The sequence below is a fragment of the Gobio gobio genome (assembly GCF_949357685.1).
Source record: "Gobio gobio genome assembly, chromosome: 8".
NCBI lineage: Eukaryota > Metazoa > Chordata > Actinopteri > Cypriniformes > Gobionidae > Gobio > Gobio gobio.
Genome location: NC_137114.1, coordinates 25,323,132 through 25,340,240, shown reverse-complemented (window position 1 = coordinate 25,340,240; position 17,109 = coordinate 25,323,132). Strand labels below are relative to the sequence as shown.

Here is a 17,109-nt window from a genome sequence, read left to right as displayed (position 1 = left end):
GATAGTTCTGAAATACACTAGAGGGCACTGTTCATTTCCTAGAGAACATGCTCAAAACATTCATCCATTAGATGCCATTTTAAAAATCACTGCTCTAGAAACATTAGTTTACATGTAATGAAATGTAAATGTAAATATTATAACAATAAAGTCAAGTCACCTTTATTTATATAGTGCTTTTTACAATATACAGATTGTTTCAAAGCAGCATTACAGTCATAATGCAGCAAAGTTACAGTATTATTGCTATAATTATTATTAAGCTGTTCCCAAAAAATTATCACACACAAATAGTGTTCATTAGTATTACTCAGAAATGACTCTGTAATTACATTATCGTATTGAATATGACATAATGACACCAGATTGGTACTAGATTGTTGTACCGTGGGCTTGATAAAGTTACCATTGTTAGGTTTATTCCTCATTAAATATAGAAATAGTTCTTTGTTCCTAATTCCCACCAGTTTTAAGCACACAGACCATTAGTCGCTTTTGCGAGGGCACACAGTGAGCAGTTGTGTGTGAATATCATGGGAGTTTTGTTTCCTCTGCTTTGAAAACAGGAGCGAGGCTGTACCCCGCTAATTGGAGGCAGTCGAGCCGAAATCCTTAATTAACTGTCTGAGCATCACTGAAGTTAATTAGAGAACACGCTCAGCTAAACCACAGCTCATGACAACACGTGGAGGAGACAATGCATCTAATACACACGCCAATGGTGCAAATGCACAGATTTCTTGCAAAACACATACAAAAGCAAGCTCAGACGTGCAAGCTTGTTTTCTTGTTAACGTGTTTGCAGCTCATGTTACAAAAAACAAAACAAAAACGCTTTCTGGTTTCAGTAGTGAGGAAACCTAGAACAATTATGAGCTGTAATGCATTCATTAGTTGTGCGATAATAGCTTTTGTTACTACAGTGATTAATATAAAAATTAATAATAATAATAATAATAGATTTCCCATAATGTGAGCTTTTATAATCTCCTCCATAATTAAAGTAACATTTAATATTAAAGGGTTAGTTCACCCAAAAATAAACATTTTGTCATGAATTACTCACCCTCATGTCATTCATCTTCGGAACACAAATGAAGATATGTTTGATGAAATACAAGAGCTCTCAGGCCCCTTCATAGACAGCAATATAATTAACACTTTCAAGGTCCAGAAAGGAAGTAAAGATATTGTTAAAATAGTCTATGTGACTCCAGTGGTTCAACCTTCATTTTATGAAGCGACAAGGATACTTTTTGTGCGCAAAAAACCCTAAAATAACAAATAAAATTAACTTTTATTCAGCAATCTCTTCACGTCCATGCCAGTTTCCTACGCTGTTGACATAGTAAATGCAGTGCAACGCTTTCGAATCGCTACGTCAGAACGCCAGCTTACCATTGGCCGACGCTGTTCATGTGAGCACCACGATGCATGCATGTGATGCTGACGCAGGAGCTAGTCAATGGTGAGCCGCCGTTCTGCCATAGAACTCTGAAGTGCTGCACTGTTTACACTACGTCAACTGTGTAGGATACAGACGAGAAGAGATTGTGATTGTTACACACCGGGACGAATACCGCTCGCGCTCATCGGCAGCGTCTTGAGTGTTCACACCCAAACGATTTTCACTGGCGATGCGCCGAGTGAACGTGCACATTCAGTAGCGCTCCCGGTACACAAGGTGGTGCTGCGGCACTTTCCGCTTCTGACACTCGCTTGTCATGCAGAAGAAGAAGAGAGACAGTATTTACGTGCTTACGGTCTATGGTGCTTGCCAAAACCATAGATACACATTACAAAGGCTAGATGTCTCGTCCGTGCTGCTGGCCGATGGAGGGCGACGTCCGCATCTGGCGGCCATCTTGTCACAGTCAGCTCGCTCACTCGTAACATTGTGTTTTAATGGTACATGTACTTTTTAAATAACCATAACTTGCTAAATTTTCTACCGATTTTCAAACTGTTTGGTTTGTCAGAGATGTAGTTATGACACTGCATACTTATGAATAATTATTCATAATTTGTTCAAGCATCCAGAATTATAGCCACGTTAATAACGTTTGTAAGAAACCAAACCATTTGTAAATCCGTCCAGATTTCAGCGAGATATGAGTATTTGTGTTCGTGCAGATCACTCACCTTACATCAGGAAGCACAGAGCCCTGCCTGTGACAAGATGGCCGCCGGTGATGATGTTAGAGACTCTGCCGTAAGACATCTAGCCTTTATTATGTATATCAATGGCCAAAACCCATAGACATAATATGTCTATGGACAAAACCATTCACACACTTTTTGCTTACTACTTACTACGTATCAATGTGTGCTCGGCAAGACCGTTTTGTGCTTGAGCGCCACCAAGTCGTGTTTCACTGTAACTTCAGCAGCTCCAGGCACATGAACAAAAGCGCAGATCACATTGGCCGGCCAGTTTTTAACGCGCCACGTCAAAACAAACGCCTGCCTTTTTGCGCGTCGGTGTGCACACTCACATTGGCGCCCTTTGTTTAATCACGAGGCGTTAAACGTCAGCGTTAAACGCGTGCGAAAATCGTCCCGGTGTAAACAGGCCTTAAAGTCGTTATTTTTGTTTGTTTTTGTACAACAAAAAAATTCTTGACGCTTCATAAAATTAAGGTTGAACCACTGTAGTCACATGGACTATTTTAACAATGTCTTTCCTACCTTTCTAGCTATTTAGTCTGGAAAGTGTTAACTAAATAGCTGTCAATGGAGGGGTCAGAGAGCTCTCGGATTTCATCAAAAATATCTTAATTTGTGTTCTGAAGATAAACGAAGGTCCTACGGGTTTGGAACGACATGAGGGCGATGAATTAATGACAGCATTTTCCTTTTTGGATGAACTAACCCTTTAATGTCTCTTGTTGCATGCTTGTATAATGTGGTATGATTTATATTGATGTAATTGCGCTTAAGTTCAGTTGTTACTCACTGTTGTTAGGGTTGTCTCCAATGATATGGTGCCGCCCACTCCAGTACCAGAGCAGCAGAGTGGCATCTCTGGATCCCGACACAATGTAGCAGTCGCCTCCGATGTAAGACTCTGAGCGTGCCAGACATGTGACCACATCCCAGTGACCGAAAACTATCTGAGTGAGCTTGCCTGCAAACAAACACACGGACAATTCAAAGCACAAATATGTTGGTCAGACCAATAAACATGAATATATTTCATTTCAATGTAATAAAAGTGAATGAAGACTGGGGATGCCTGTAAAATGACAAAAAAGAACCATAAATGTATCACACAATTGCACTAAAAGAGTCTTCTAATAACATTTCATGAGAGTTCAAGAGAAATAACAACTTTCAGAGTGTTTGGCATGGTAATGTTGATATGTTTGGTCTTGGTGGAATAGATCTAATATGCTGCTGCTGTTGGTTATTGCTGCTGTACGGGACTTGCAACTGCCAATACATACACAACATGCTTTTGTGAGCAAGTAAGACATGCTGCTGCTGTACAATATAGTATACATGAATTACCCATAGCATATCTATACAGGTGGAGCTGGGGAAAGTGAAGGGTTTTTCAAAGCGACCTGCAACTGCTACAGCAAATGCTGACCAGTATTTGAAGGTTGAGCAGTGAGCTCATTGGCTACTGATACAGCAGGAACCAATCAGCTGTGCCCTATAGAAATCAAGGTGTAGCTTGATGATGGCTTGATTTCACAGAGCTTTTATTATGCCGCAGACGACCGCTTCGGCTTCTTCCGTTCATGCGTATGTGGGGTAACGCACTGCTGTTTTATCATATTAGTTACATTAGTTACAGTTAGTCTTATTGTTTTTAATTTTGTTTTCTTGATTTACCGTGAGTACCATGTTTTACCATGCCTATCGATCTAGCTTACTGCAGTGTGCAACAAGTGTCTCATAGTAGCCGGCGAGAAAACTTAACATAACTTTCAACACACTCAAATAATTAGATTAGATTAGATTAGATTCAACTATACTTTTATACTATATACGAGGAGCTCCAGGATATTCAATAGAGCAGGCCCATCACCTCCCCATTGAGATGGACTCGCTGATTGGTAGGTTTGACTCTTTTATTGTTGTTGTTAAATACTTTCTTCTGTCCCAACCTTAACTAAATTAAGTGGTCCATTCGAGCAGTAGGTTTATTTCCCTGAAAAGGTGCTCTGTGGTGCTTTAAAAACATTGCTCTGTTTTGATGAGTATTCCTAAATCAACACAGCAACATTGATTCAATGATAACATGAGTTTGGGGTGGGGCTATCTGTTTTTCCAACCAATAGCAGAGTGTTTGGAAGACTTGTTAGAAAACAATCATTTTTGCAACATGTTTATTATATAGTGGCTGCGTCTGAAATCTTAGGAAGTTGACTTGTTGCTTCACTTCCCTATCACTCAATGACTCACGCAAAAATGGAATTAGGAATTTAGGAATACTCATCAAGTATTTAGGAATTTAGGAATACTTTTAGGATTTAGGAATACTCATCAAAACAGAGCAATGTTTTTAAAGCACCACAGAGCACCTTTTCAGGGAAATAAACCTACTGCTCGAATGGACCACTTAATTTAGTTAAGGTTGGGACAGAAGAAAGTATTTAACAACAACAATAAAAGAGTCAAACCTACCAATCAGCGAGTCCATCTCAATGGGGAGGTGATGGGCCTGCTCTATTGAATATCCTGGAGCTCCTCGTATATAGTATAAAAGTATAGTTGAATCTAATCTAATCTAATCTAATTATTTGAGTGTGTTGAAAGTTATGTTAAGTTTTCTCGCCGGCTACTATGAGACACTTGTTGCACACTGCAGTAAGCTAGATCGATAGGCATGGTAAAACATGGTACTCACGGTAAATCAAGAAAACAAAATTAAAAACAATAAGACTAACTGTGTTGAGCTATAACAATGATTAGTTTTCTGTCGATGAATGTATCCAAACAGTTGCTCACCTGTCTAATGAAACACACAATATATTAAAGCGTCTTTGGTGTTTCCATGGTTTCTACTAAATAAAATCGTAAATTGAGGGTAACGCTGGTATGATGTCATTAATGGGCGACGCACAGACATGGTCCGTGTCCTGGTTAAAATTGCTTATTTCTCTGGATTTAAACATTCTTGGAAACATTTGGAATATGACACTCTTCTAGTGGTTTTTGGATATTTTAATCCGAAAATCGTACATATTGTGCCTTTAAAGTTCACACAAAGCGATCGTATAGCTTCAGAAGTATAACATACAAACATATCATGGACTACTTTCAGGATACTTTTATTTAAGGTGAATAAATGATGAAAAAATATTACATATTGGGTGAACTTTTCCCTTAATGTCCAATGAGTGTCTCTTACCTGTATCTGATGAGTAAACGCGGAAACTCTTGTCCCAGAAACCGCACACCAGGATGTAGCGGTTATCTGCCGTCACCACAAAACACTGAGTGTTGATCTGAATGCTCTGGTCAACCAGGTCAGTGATTTGTCGCTTGTTTGTGCCCGAGTTGTTCGCTGGAATAGACATGTTTACAGAGTTTGAAATCATTCGATTAAAAAAGTATTACTTACAGTATATAATAAAAGCCTAATTTTTTACAATCGTCAAGAGATTCAATACACATAACTGTTTCAGAATTTGGGGTCGGTACAATGTTTTTGAAAGAAGTCTCCCATGTTCACCCAGGCTGCATTTATTTGTTCAATAATTCAGTAAAAACAGTAATATTGTGAAATATTATTAGAATTCGAAATAAATGTAATTTATCCCTGTGATGTCAAAACAGAATTTCCAGCAGCCATTACTCCATTGATTCAATGCAATCTTTATCTTAGGATTCTAGGACCCACTTTATATCAGGTGGCCTTAACTACTATGTACTAACATTTGAATTAATAATTTGATACAATGCACTTATTGTGTACATACTGTACATGTTTTTACATTGTACTTACATTTTAAAAAAATACCTGCATGTAATTACATCTGTAATTCATTTCTGTATTTACATTTATAATTACACCGTTGACACTTCCCTTACACCAAACCCTACCCTTAAACTTACCCATACCACCACACCTGTCCCTAACTTTACCCGTATCCCACCTCAATATCAGCAAAAGTGTTTTGCAAAACAATGTGAATTTTTTTTTAATGTAAGTACATGCCGGTAGTAGTTAAGGCCACCTAATATAAAGTGGGACCAGATTCTATCATGAATAGAAGTTAAAAAGTATAGCATTTATTTGAAATAGAAATCATTTTTAACATAAAAAATCTTTACTGTCCGTTATCCCACAATCCTGTGCTTTCCATTTTGTGCCAGTTAAGTTAAAAAATAAAGATGGCACCTAAAAGTTGAAGTTGGTGGTCAGTTTGTCTGTCAATGTACATATTTGACCAAAGTTTTTCATTTCTAGCAATGGATTATGTGGCGAGGTGGACGAGCGAGAGACATGGGAGGAGCGAGCGAGATCGGTGTGCGTGATTGAGAATGAACGTCACCTGCGAGGCACACCGGTCTCGAGTCCTCTCATGAGGGAGCATGGAGGCATATAAGGACGAGCGGCTCAGTTTTCACCAAAGCTTGCTGTATTGTTTTGTGAAGTACCTTTGTGCGCAAACATTTTTGCGTGAGTCATTGAGTGATAGGGAAGTGAAGCAACAAGTCAACTTCCTAAGATTTCAGACGCAGCCACTATATAATAAACATGTTGCAAAAATGATTGTTTTCTAACAAGTCTTCCAAACACTCTGCTATTGGTTGGAAAAACAGATAGCCCCACCCCAAACTCATGTTATCATTGAATCAATGTTGCTGTGTTGATTTAGGAATACTCATCAAAACAGAGCAATGTTTTTAAAGCACCACAGAGCACCTTTTCAGGGAAATAAACCTACTGCTCGAATGGACCACTTAATTTAGTTAAGGTTGGGACAGAAGAAAGTATTTAACAACAACAATAAAAGAGTCAAACCTACCAATCAGCGAGTCCATCTCAATGGGGAGGTGATGGGCCTGCTCTATTGAATATCCTGGAGCTCCTCGAAGACCTATCTCACACACACAGAGACAGTAAAAAAAGTCAAAAACACACTTTTCAGTACCTTCACTCCCGATACTCTCAAACACACACACACTGCAAACAATTTTCTTCCTCAGTAATTTTGTCTTGTTTTCCAGAAAAAAATATCTAAACATTCTAAACAAAGCAAAATTACTTTGTGTTGTTTTCTGAAAAAAAAGTGACTTAATTTTAAGATTAAGTGACTTAAAAATAATAATAATAATAATAATAAATATATAAAAATATCTGCCAATTCTGGTAAGAAAAATAAACTTAATTTAAAGGGAATTTATTTATTTTTCTTACTCTATTGCCATAATTATTTTCTTGTATTAAAGAAGACCTATTATGCTCCTTTTCACAAGATGTAATATAAGTGTCAGGTGTCCCCAGAATGTGTCTGTGAAGTTTCAGCTAAAAATACTCACAGGTCATTTATTTTACCATGTTGTAAAAGCCCATTTTTGAATGGAAGGAAAAACATGCTGTTTTAGCGCATGTATCTTTAAATGTAAATGAGCTGCTGCTCCCGCCCCCTTTCCAGAAGAGCAAGGGTTGAGCCTGTACAGCTCATACCTCAGATACTCTTCCAAAAAAACATTTGTTTGGTTTTGATTATCCGGTCACATGACATTGCAGTTCTTTCTCATCATGAACGTTTATTATTGCATGCATTTTAAAGCCATATCAGTCTAAACTTCTGATATATGATTTTCTGAGCGCACACATCCGAAGCACACGCACAGAAAGCTAGATGTGATACGGCGCGTCCCGTGAGTATTAAAATGTGAAATACACACAAGGTTATGTCAAAGAAAGTGTATTTTTTACCATTCTAGGGTGGTTGTGTACACACACTGCCAACACATTTATGTTCAAACACCGCGTAGAAGTGAATTTTGCATAATGGGTCCCCTTTAAGCATAAAATTGATACATTTTTTCAGAGGAAATCTTACGTCAGTTTGCTTCACAAGTAATTTTATCTTGATTTAAGAATGTTTAAATATTTGTACTGCAAAACAAGACAAAAATACTGTTTTTGCAGTACACCCTCACAAATGTCCCCACGCAAACACCTGCCCTGCCGCCAGTCAAATCCACTTCCTGACCCCATCCCATTTGACACGGGGCCTTGTGGAGACCCACCAGCCAGATCTCCATGGTGCTTATTGATTTCTCTCCCTCTCCTGTGTCAGGCGGGCCAGAGCTATAGCACCCCTGAGGCAGGCCTACAAGGCAGAGATCGCCATTTTGAGCTCAATGTGGTGGCCTTATTATTTCGGGGGACTGACACACACACACACGTCCGGAGAGGGCTGGTCCTGCAGCTGCAGCCATTAGTAGTGTGAGAGAGTGAGGTTGCCACATTTGGTCCTGACATCACTATGTGTTGCCGTGACAGCTGGGGAGGTGTGAGGCGAAAGGAGAGGCCGTGATAGGCTAATTTAGCCCGTCGCCACGGCGCCCGACCTCTGACCCGCAGGTGAGGGGGGCTCCGGGGGAAAGGCTAGTTGGGTAATGTTGTTCACACATGGCCAAGTGGTAACATGTGGAGTAGCTGTTTTTTTGTTGGGGTGTGAGTGTGTGTGTGTGTGTGTTTTTTAAGGGAAATTAAGCCGTTAACTGGTTGGTTAGTATATACACTGTAGTATGCACAAAAGATTCACACTCACCCACTGTGTTATGCCAGCGGTTGACGGCAAAGAGTCGGCTGCAGGTGATGGTGACGACGGCGGGGAGGGTCAGGTGGGGCAGAGTGTTGGCGGCCACATGAGTGACGGGAGAGTTGGAGGGAAACTTCAGCACCATGATGACATCCTGCTGCATCTGATCCTTAAACATGAGCGGACTCTGCGGAAGGAAACACTATTGAACAGAGAAAGCAAAGGAGGAGAAGGATGGAAAAGAGGGAGGGAAGGGAAAGATATGAGGAGAGCTTGTTAGCAAAGAGGAAAGTGGTAAAAAAAAAGAGTTGGAACACAGAGGAAAGACTGTGTGTGGTAGTTTAGGAGGAGAGTCATGGAGAAGGGCCTTTAAAGAAATAAGTCAAGACAAAAAAAAATGTCTTTACTTATTTTACTTCTTTATTTTTGCATGTTGTTATACACCCCCCCCCCCCCACACACACACACACACACACATTTATTATTATAAATATGTAGATAATTTATTTATTTATTTGATCATAATGCATAAAAAAATAGAATAGAATAGAAAACTTGTTTTATATTTCTGTTATGTCAAAGCTGAATTTTCAGCATCATCACTATGATGATTTGATGCCCAAGAAACATTTATTATTATCAATGCTGAAAACAGCCGAGCTGCTTAATATTTTTGTACATTTTTTGAGAATTATTTGATAAATGGAAAGTTCAAAAGAACAGCATTTGTTTGAAATAGAATAGTTTTGTAACAACGTTAAAGTGTTTACTGTCCCTTTTGATCAATTGAATGCATCCTTGCTGAATAAAAGTATTAATTTCTTTAAATTCTTACTGACCCCAAAAATAATCATCTTCCTAGCATTATTCCCGCTCATTTGCAGGGTCGGCTTCACCTTAATTTGGCACAGGTTTTACGCCGGATTCCCTTCCTGACACAACCCAGGGACACATTCACACTCACACACAATCCTACAATTTGGCATATCCAATCCACCTAACCTGCATGTCTTTGAACTGTGGGGAAAACCGGAGCACCCGGAGGAAACCCATGTTGACACTGGGAGAACATGTACTGACCCCAAAAATATATAAGAGTAAATACTGACCCCATAAATATAAAGTAAAAATAGTAAAATATATAATAAAATGATATAGCCTGGATAAAAAAAAAAAAACACTTTAACAAGATTCCACAGTGGTGTAAATGTTTTACTCTGATTGGAGGAACAATGATATTCAAAGTATTTAATTATGGACATCTTTGGCAACATCAAACTCAAAGCAGTAGACTGCACACATTTACTTTGGAATATAAACAAGCACTAATTATAAATCTTATATCGACAGCATTACAGCATTCATTTTGTAAACTTCAGTGTGATTGTTATGACAGATGCTTGATTGAGATCGGAATGATTAGGAATCGGGTGCGAGGACTTAAAAGGCCAGTAGGGAGCACTGTTCTCCCGACACAACTGTCTTCGGCGCCTCTGTGATGGAGTTGTGTGCTCATGTAAGTATGCCAGGCCTGTATGTCATGTATTTGTGTTAGGGCTCTGTGAAGGTTGCTGTACACAGGACCAGTGACTACCTGGAAGTAGCAGTGCTTGACTTTGGTGCAAGTAAGGCCATAACTCCAAATTGGTTAAAGACTACAGTTCCAAAGAGGAAATTGACAGAAATGCTTTGGCACCACTGAAAAAAATACTCCTGCTGTAGCTGGATTAAATATCAAGAAACAATACCTGTCATATGACAGTGTAGTATCATCAGCTTGACATGTTAATAAAATCATCAGTGTTGAGGAAGCTACTTGGAAGCCAAACATTGAAGTTACTATTTAGAAAAAGTAGTTAGCAAAATTACAAGCTAATAAAGTATAATGAAGTAACTGCGCGCGCGCGCGCGCGCGCGCGCGCGCGCACACACACACACACACACACACACACACACACACACACACACACACACACACACACACACACACACACACACACACACACACACACACACACACACACACACACACACACACACACACACACACACACACACACACACACACACACACACACACACACACACACAGGTTTGTTTTGCTATCTAAGTGAGGATATTCCATACGCATAATGGTTTTTATACTGTACAAACTGTACATTCTAACCCCCTACACTACCCCTACCCCTAAACCTACCCATCACAGGAAAAATTATGCATTTTTAAATTTTTAATAAAACATTGTTTACTATGTTTTTAAAGCTATTTTAAATATGAGGGCATATGAAATGCCTTCATATTTCATGTAATACCAGTGTAATACCAGTGTAATACCAGTGTAATACCAGTGTCATTATACAAATTTGTGTCCTCATAAATCACAAACACACTATAAATGAACCATATTTTGAAAAAGAAGGTTTTTGAACAAGTAGAAACAGTAGCATGTAACATACAGGGAGTCTGTGACTTTTTTTTATTGTTCCATTATGTTATTACGAACAATCCAAAGGAAAAATTTCACTAGAATAAATTGGCCTTCCCAACACTACATTAGAAACAATGATTAAGTGTTCTGTCCCTATAAAAAGTCGATTATTTTACTGAAAAATATATTATATTGCAGTTAAATGTAGTTAAAATAGTAGTGTCACTATATTTGGTGACTGGTCAGTGATCGCACAACCGTGGATTGTTCTGAACTACAACATGGCCGCAAAAGTTCTGGGCATATGGAAGTGAGACTGTTGTGTTGGGTGTTGGGAAGCGGTCCGAAGGTCAGGCGTCACTGCCCTTGTTGGAAATAATAACTTCCCTACTGCCGGGCAGAAGGGAAAAAAAACACACAACAAACACACACACACTGATTTTATTACACACACTCTCACACACGCTGTTCTCACCAGGTGCATGGCGGAGCTACGGGGAGGATGTGGCTCGATGAGCAACTGAGATGGCGTCTGTCCAACACTTTGGATCTGAGCCTCGGTGGCCTGCAGCAAAAGAGAGAGAAAGATACAGAGGAAAAGATAGATGGAGAGAGGGAGCAGAGAGAGAGAGAGAGAGCGGGCTGTCAGTATCGATACGCATCAAAGTGATGGGTCAATGCGTTACTTGACAATGCAAGCAAATCCCCCCATACCCCCCCAGCCTTGCCTAGCCTTGGAGGGGTGGTTGTGGAGGGGTTGGTTAGTGACTATGAGTGGGTGAGTTCCAAAACTTCCCCCACCCTGCCCCCTTCAAAGCCTGCAGAGTCATCCAAGTGTTAGTATGGAAGAGACAAGCCTTTCCTTATTAACATGCTTCAGTTAACCGTTCCCATTTCTAGGAGCAGGGTCCACGTAAAACACAATCACCCACCCACCCTTCGCGAGCAGACGTTAACCTGGACTGACGCACAGCCAGGACTGCGGCAGAACCCTCCCTCTCAGATGTTATTGTGCCGGAGACAAAGGGCAAAAAGAGCTCACACACACACGCGCACACACACACACACACACACACACACACACACACACACACACACACACACACACACACACACACACACACACACACACACACACACACACACACACACACACACACACACACACACACACACACACACACACACACACACACACACACACACACACACACACACACACACAATATATATATATATATATATATATATATATATATATATATATATATATAGACACACACACACACACACACACACACACACACAATAGGAACAGGACTATTGATAGTAATATTATTACTATTGGTACATTAAAGTACATTGGTACACCAGAATGAGAATAATTACATCCTTTTTGAGTCTAAAGCACACATATAAATCATTATGATGTCATTTAGTTATTTAGCAGACATTGTATCCAAGGCAACTTACAAATGAAGAGCATCAGAAGCAACTCAGAAACAACCTCATAGTGCCACGACATAAAGTTTCTTTCAATAGTAAGCTAAAGTTGTACAAAAGCGAGAGCAGAAGTTCTAAATAATCCTATGCTATTTAATCATTACATACTTAAATAGTATAGACATAAATGCAGTTATTGTACAATAATCTTTAGTTCCTGACTAGTAACTTCATTTGAAACTCTTAAATTCATAATTGGGCAATTGACAAGAAATACTAGCCTAGCGGCAGCAAATCTAATTTGTGGCCAGGGTAGTCTAGCAACTCTCCGTTGGCTTGCGTGCTGGAAAAACCAAACTCTGGTCAGGCCAATCACATCGTGTATAGAGTCGCTGGGCGGGCTTAACATAATGATGGCAGAGTTGACTTGGTTCCACGTGCTACTTGTAAACAAAGAAGCTGGCGAACAGTGGTCTTTCGATTCGGCTTTGGCCGCGACTCTGGAAGACTTGAAGTGAAGCTTTTCTTTGAGAAAAGAACAAAGAACGGCACTGAAGTCATTCTTAAGAAAGGAAGATGTGTTCGGGGTTTTGCCGACCGGATACGGCGAAAGTTTAATCTATCAACTAGCTCCGCTTCACCTTCTTCGTTGCTCTGGTTGGTTGTAGCGCTACCCTATTGCATGCAGAGGGAATTTGTTTTACTGTATTTTTGATCAAATAAATGCAGCCTTGGTGAGCAAAAGACACTTCTTTCAAAAACATAATTTGTTTTACTGTAGTGTAGTTTTGGGAAGTTGAGACGTTATAACATGCTATAATCCATCTAAAACCATTTTAACCAAGGTTGTTGCCTAGTCACTATAAAGTTTACTTGACCTAATGTTACAATTACACATAAATATTCAGGTTTCTCTTTGCTTGTTATGCGATTTGAGCCATGACTGAACATAAGATGAAGGGTCAACATGATTGAAGCACAGAAAGCCATTAATTTTTTAGTCCTCACACATCCCTCATGTTATGTAACGCTGACAGACGCATGTCGCTGTGTGCTGGTTATTGATAGACTGTATGTTTGTGGTTGTTTGTGTATGTGTGTGGAGCCCAGGAGATGTGGAGAGTTGCGCGTGAGCCACTGTGCACGGTAGCATTGACAGACACCTACAAGCTCCCCTCGGCTGTTCTGAGGCTCTGATCCCATCAATCTTTCCTTCCCGCGTGGAGCGCCTCCCACAGTCTAACAGAACAGCTCTCCCTCAGTGCTCTGAAGCCTGGACTCGTGTGTCAGATCAAACGTCTGCGTTGTCCATGTCACCACACCGTCCAGGTCTGCATGTTGAACATGTCACATGACCTACACGCTTAGAATCGCAGTTCTGAACTCACTACATGTTTACATGGATTGACATTTTGAGAAATATGTGATGCTATACAGTATGACTTCTCACTTTTACAGTTTCTTTTAAAATAGTTGGTTCTCTTAAAATAAGAACAACATATCATCAAACTTAAACAATCTAATCTAAGCCTGACCCTGGTGGCAACATTTGACACAAGCAGATCTCTCACGACTCAAAGCAATCACATTTGGCAACAATTAAGTGTCAGTCTGTGCTGTTTTACGATGCTGTCTGTCAAATAATAATGCGCTCACATTATAGCTATTTTAGGTTAGACTCAGGAACAGGGGTCACAATGTCTGCTCAAATAATGTAATCTGATCTGAAGATCTGAGAGAAAAAGGCAGCCATGTGGAAAGTATCACTATATTTCTGCCATCCAAAAGTGAAGAAAAAAATGAGAAGAAAAATTCCTTCTAGAAGTCCAGAAATATGAATATAAATAGTCAATATACTCCAAATTAAAATATAAACATATATTTATTGAGACTATTTCTATTGATAAAAAAGAAGTCTATCAAGGCTGCATTTTTTTAATAAAAAATACAGTAAAACGGTAATATTGTGAAATATTGTTTTCTATTTTATTATGTTTTAATATATTTTTTTCAAAGCTGAATTTTCAGCATCATTACTCCACTCTTCAGTCTTACATGATCCTTCTAATACGCTGATTTGCTGCTCAAGAAACGTGTTGTGCAGCTTAAACACACACATAACACACACAGTTTCTGCCAGTCTCATGTTAATCTTGAGTAACTATAGAGTAGTATTGCATCATTCATATCTCCGAAGAGTCTTTAGTTTTATCATATTTATAAAAGACAGATATGCTGTACTGATTCTTTATGAAAACAGCCAAGCTCATGCAGGTCTGCAGTGGGCGGAGTCACGAGCATGCGCAAACACACACACACACACACACAATACATCATGAACTTACTGAACCTTACTGATTTACCATTTGTTACGTGAGGCAAAATAAGTTCAAATAAATAAACTGAAATTTACAGCATTTAAACACAGCTTATGCTCACATATTTTAGACTGCATCATTGGGGATAACCATATCATGTGACTACGCATTACTTGACTGAGAGTTCACGACTTACTACATTCGAACTAGATGAGTTACGAACTAGATAAGTAAAGTTCGCAAACAAACTTTGAAGTTGGCTTGAGAAACCTAGACCAGAAAGCTTGAAGTATAACAGCGTTAAGTTTTTCAGCTTTAAGGTTTTCAGTTTACAGGTTTATTTTGAAATAGTTTTAAGTTTTAGTTTAGTAATTCTAAAAGATAGAATTTTCAACAGATAGATGTTAGCATGAATTAGCATGTTCTAGCATGATTTTATTAGGATATTGCTAACATGTTGCTTGCATGATTTAGCACAAATTAGCATGATGCTAGCATGATTAGAACTTTGCCTGCATGAATTAGCATGTTTTTAGCCTACCATGTTGTCCTAGGATAGTCATTAAGCTCTGCTAGTGATAGACGACTTAAATACTTTATAAGTCTTTTTGTACAAATGTTTTGACACCCTTATTGAAAGTCAGAGACTTTTCTGTTTTTTGATGTAAGTCATATCAGTTAGAAAAGATATAGCAATGCAAGTCAGTACAGGTCTGAGGTCTGACCCGAGTTTGATGTTTGTAGCTTGAAAGCTAATAAAAATAATAATAAGATTAACTAGTAGATCAGATAACTAGCTAGTAGTTACTAAGCCTCTAGTGTGGAATTTACATTACAATTTAAGTCAGAACCTACGAATGGCTGGTGCAACCCTACTTAGCAGTTTAAGTCCAGAAAAACATCCTGTATTTATATCAACTACCTTGTTATATATCCAATTCTGACAGATTATGTCTAGCCAAAGCTCAAGCTAAGGTTATGTGAGGCATGTCCTTTAAATCATCTCAATGTTGTCAACTGACCCACAATGTCAACCGGTTGAATCATCTCAGCTCTGGAGAAAAAAACGCACTTTATCACAAACAGAAATCAGTAACTCATAACTGGCAGTTCATTACTATAATCCACTTTAAGCCCCAGCTCTTTATGACAGATAAGAAAACCTCTTGCATAAGCTGTACAGTGATTGTCTCCCTCTGAGCTATAAGCCGCCATGCTTAGATGGACACAAAACATCCATCATAACCTGTGGCATGTCAATCACGGCTTCATCTTTAGGTCAGGTTAGGTTCAGGTTAGTCTGATGTTTACTTCAGGTTCGCAGAGAAGCATAAGGATATTTAGGTGTGAGCTTAGTAACGGTATGTATAGAGTAAAAAGATAGCTAAAATGTAAAAGACAGGCCTTTTATATGCTCATGTATGTGGAATAAAGTGCCTTAAAGGGATAGTTCACCCACATTTTTTTATTTTGCCATCACTTACTCACCCTCAAGTTGTTCCAAACCTATATGAGTTTCTCAACACAAAAGAAGATATTTTAAAGAATGTCGAAACCAGATAGATGATGGCACCCATTGACTTCCATAGTATTTTTTTTTCCTACTATGGAAGTCAATGGGAGCCGTCAACTGTCTGATTACTGACATTCTTTAAAATATCTTCTGTTGTGTTCAACAGATGAAAGAAACTCATTCAGGTTTGGAGGGTGAGTAAACAGAATTTTGGGTCAACTAACAATTCCTTTAAGACCTGTTTACACCAATGCTAATACGTCATTTTGCAAACAAGTTTTCACCACAAAAGTATTCAGCCTTATTGCTAAATCGTTCGCTTAAAGTTTGGCCATCTGAATGAATCCTTTGGCATCCAAGTAGACTTCAATAGTAATAATAAAATATCTGTGTAATATTTCAGACTTGGAAGTAGGGTTTATATCTGTTTTTTTTTTTTTTCGAACACTGGAGACTGTGAAAGGATCAATTGCACCTTTTCTTACAGAGACACTCCTTTTAAATATTGTACTCATTTGTGAATGCATAATTTAATGCTTATCAGTGACGGATAATTCACAAGCAGCGCTCTCAGATCGTGTATTATGTTTACGTGCAATAAAAACCTGTACCAAAAGATTGCTGGCATGTTCTTCATCCTTAAACGCTGTTTTTCCTGTGACACAACCC

At 38.9% G+C, this 17,109-nt stretch overlaps 1 protein-coding gene across 1 annotated transcript in view; it reads right to left on the bottom strand.

Annotated features, from left to right (window-relative positions):
- Positions 1 to 17,109, bottom strand: part of nbeab (neurobeachin b) — a gene marked incomplete at its 5' end in the record, with an annotated part of 373,184 nt that overhangs the window by 12,232 nt on the left and 343,843 nt on the right. Inside the window, 5 exons of the mRNA XM_079823731.1 lie at positions 2,957 to 3,127; positions 5,363 to 5,518; positions 6,987 to 7,058; positions 8,748 to 8,925; positions 11,642 to 11,731. Coding sequence (XP_079679857.1) covers positions 2,957 to 3,127; positions 5,363 to 5,518; positions 6,987 to 7,058; positions 8,748 to 8,925; positions 11,642 to 11,731 — 667 coding nt within the window. The remainder of the gene's footprint in view (positions 1 to 2,956; positions 3,128 to 5,362; positions 5,519 to 6,986; positions 7,059 to 8,747; positions 8,926 to 11,641; positions 11,732 to 17,109) is intronic.